Source organism: Gracilinanus agilis, unplaced genomic scaffold, assembly GCF_016433145.1.
Source record: "Gracilinanus agilis isolate LMUSP501 unplaced genomic scaffold, AgileGrace unplaced_scaffold18401, whole genome shotgun sequence".
Taxonomy (NCBI): Eukaryota; Metazoa; Chordata; class Mammalia; order Didelphimorphia; family Didelphidae; genus Gracilinanus; species Gracilinanus agilis.
The window spans coordinates 1-2,500 of record NW_025349586.1 but is presented as its reverse complement, the minus strand read 5'-3'; the positions used below and the strand labels follow the sequence as shown (position 1 = coordinate 2,500).

Genomic DNA, 2,500 nt, shown 5'->3' with positions numbered 1-2,500 from the left:
ACAAGTGGCTAAATGAAAAGGTAGGACCAGCAGGAGAAAGAAGCGGGCATAGATAAGGAAGGCGAGAACTGGGGGACAGCAGAAAGGAGAAGGATGAAGGGCTGGTGACAGCAGAAATAGGGCAAGGATTGTGGGGCAGGAAACAGACATACAGATAAATGCTCCCCATTCCCAGTCTTCCTTTCTTAAGGGGACCCCGAACTCTGCTCTCCACCCAAGGGGGAGACCTCCCTCTCCTGTCCTGAAGAGCCCTCCATACTCACTGTAGCCCATGCCTTGAAGGAAATACTTTAAGGCTTCAGTCAGCTTCACTGGCTGTAAAGGTGGGATACAGAGAAGTCATCAGGGACAGTTGGGGAGTTTAGGCTTTGGGGACTGGGGAGGGATAAACAAGGGCTCTAGGAGCTAACAAGGGTTCTTGGGATTCGTTTTTCATACCATCTCACAGACAGCAGAGAAACTCACCTGGGTCAGCTGGGGCTGACCTCCAGAATCTGCCATCTGTTGAGGAGAAAAATTCACAAGAGCAAAATGATTCAGACAAAGTAAATCGTGGGATCAGAGCAAGAACCTCTTTCTAACCCCCCACTCTTCAAAACAGCCCCCTATTGTTTTTAATAACTCCTTCTCCTTTACCTCACCCTACCCCTCCACCCCAGGCAAGGCCCAGGAGACCCAAAAAACTGAGGCAAGAGAAGCAGAGGGACAAGAACCATCAGGGCTGAGTCACAGGTATGGGAAAGAGTGGGAGAAGGTGGTGCCTGACCTTGAGGAAGGAGGTCGTGGTCGGGTCCAGCTTTGAGTTGCATTCCACCTGATGAGAAGGAGGCAGAATGAGGGAGGATCCCCAGCTTCTGAGAACCCTAACTCTACAACACCCAAAGCAAGGCCCATCAAGCCCCCTTCCAGGGGCCCAGAGCCTCCTCCTTTTACTGGTTGTCAGCAACCTCTTCTCTCCCAGGACTGAAATCTTCCAGTTCCATAAGATCATGGGTTAAGAACAGGAAGGGCCAAGTTAGCTAACCAACCCCCTCTTTTACAGACCCAAAAGGATCTAGTCATTTGCTCAGGGTCACCCAAATAAATGGCAGAGCTAGTGTTTGAGCCTCGATCATCCTACTCCAAATCCAGCATTCTTTCTTCTTCTATGATTCTGCCATTTTGGTCCTTACTCTCCCTGTCTCCTTCCCCCTTCAAACAAAGCTCTAACATGCTTCTGAGTCCAGAGGTTAGGTAGCCCCCTCAAGTCCACCACCCTAAGACCCAATCCTAGAACGTCCCACTGACCACAGCATCTTCATAGGGTGCCTGGTCTCCCACCACAAGCATCACAGGGCACCTAGAGGTACAATGATAAAGAGTAGGGGGTTGGCTGCCTTCTTCAGGAAAGCAGCTCAACAGTGGTCTAATATGAAGATGATCTTAGCTAGGGATAATCCCCTACATAACCCTGATCTCCACCCCCTACGCTTCCCAGTTTCAGAGAAAGAAGGGCCTAATCAAAAGTGTTTTTTGAAACAAAGTTGGGAGATGTGTGAAAATCCAGGGGGAAATCCAAGCTATTCCCTCACCCAATGCCCTTGGCATAAAACTTCCTATCTTCTAAGAGGGGCAGATACTTGGGAAAAGACCAGGGAGACCATTATAGAGCATGGATCCAGGAGCCTTACCTCAAGTTTGTATCTCCCCTTCGATCAAAATGCAGATCTCGACGGCTAAAGGGCAAAGAAGGAGGCAGGGGCTAGAGGCAGGATCCCCCAGCCATTCAGAAAAAAGCCTACCATCCCTCAGAGTCCCCCAAATGTAGGTCATCTCTGTGACTACACTCTGGGGAATGGAGGAGGTGGAGGAACTAAATGAAATGGGGTGTGTCCGATCCTTGGAACAAGAGACACTCTGTGTGCCTATCTGTGCATGTGTGTGCGAGATATGTTGTGAAATGAGGAGGTCGTGAGAGTGTGTGTGTGTGTGTGATCATCAGAATGTTAGGAAACCAGAAACCACCTGAGCCAGGAAGAGCAACAGGAGGCAGGGTGGCACCACCTCCAGGATGAGGAATTCCTGCTATTATCCCATGCCTTTCCCAGGTATAGCTATTGTCCCAATGTAGCCTAGCTCCCCGTTATATACCTATTTCAATTTACCTCTATGTCTATCTTGTGTGCACACCTGTGCATGTGTATGCGAGCAGGCACCACCTTAACTTTGTTCCTTCTCATTTGCTACAGTAAAATATATTTTACTCCATCTTCCCATTCTGTTCCTTCTATTACTTCACCCCCACAAACACACACACACACACACACACACACACACACACTTTCTTTCTCTCTCTTTCTCCTTGTCTCTCCCTCTCTCTTTCTCCTTGTCTCTCTCTCCCTCTCTCCTTCTCTCCCTCTCTCTCCCCCATCCCTCTGCTCCCTCTCTCCTTCCCTCTCTCTCCTTCTCTCTCCCTCTTTCTCCTTGTCTCTCCCTCTCTCTCTCCTTCTCTCTTTCCCCC

General features: G+C 49.4%; 1 protein-coding gene across 1 annotated transcript in view; it reads right to left on the bottom strand.

The window, feature by feature from the left end:
* LOC123254238 (protein NDRG2-like) overlaps nt 1-2,286 on the bottom strand; it is a 3,382-nt gene extending 1,096 nt beyond the window's left edge. Inside the window, exons 1-5 of the mRNA XM_044683293.1 lie at nt 1,671-2,286; nt 1,288-1,339; nt 767-814; nt 466-501; nt 264-315 (exon numbers count right to left, since the gene is read on the bottom strand). Of these exons, the coding sequence (XP_044539228.1) occupies nt 264-315; nt 466-501; nt 767-814; nt 1,288-1,329 (178 nt within the window). The 5' untranslated portion in view covers nt 1,330-1,339; nt 1,671-2,286. The remainder of the gene's footprint in view (nt 1-263; nt 316-465; nt 502-766; nt 815-1,287; nt 1,340-1,670) is intronic.
* Between the last annotated feature and the right edge of the window lie 214 nt (nt 2,287-2,500).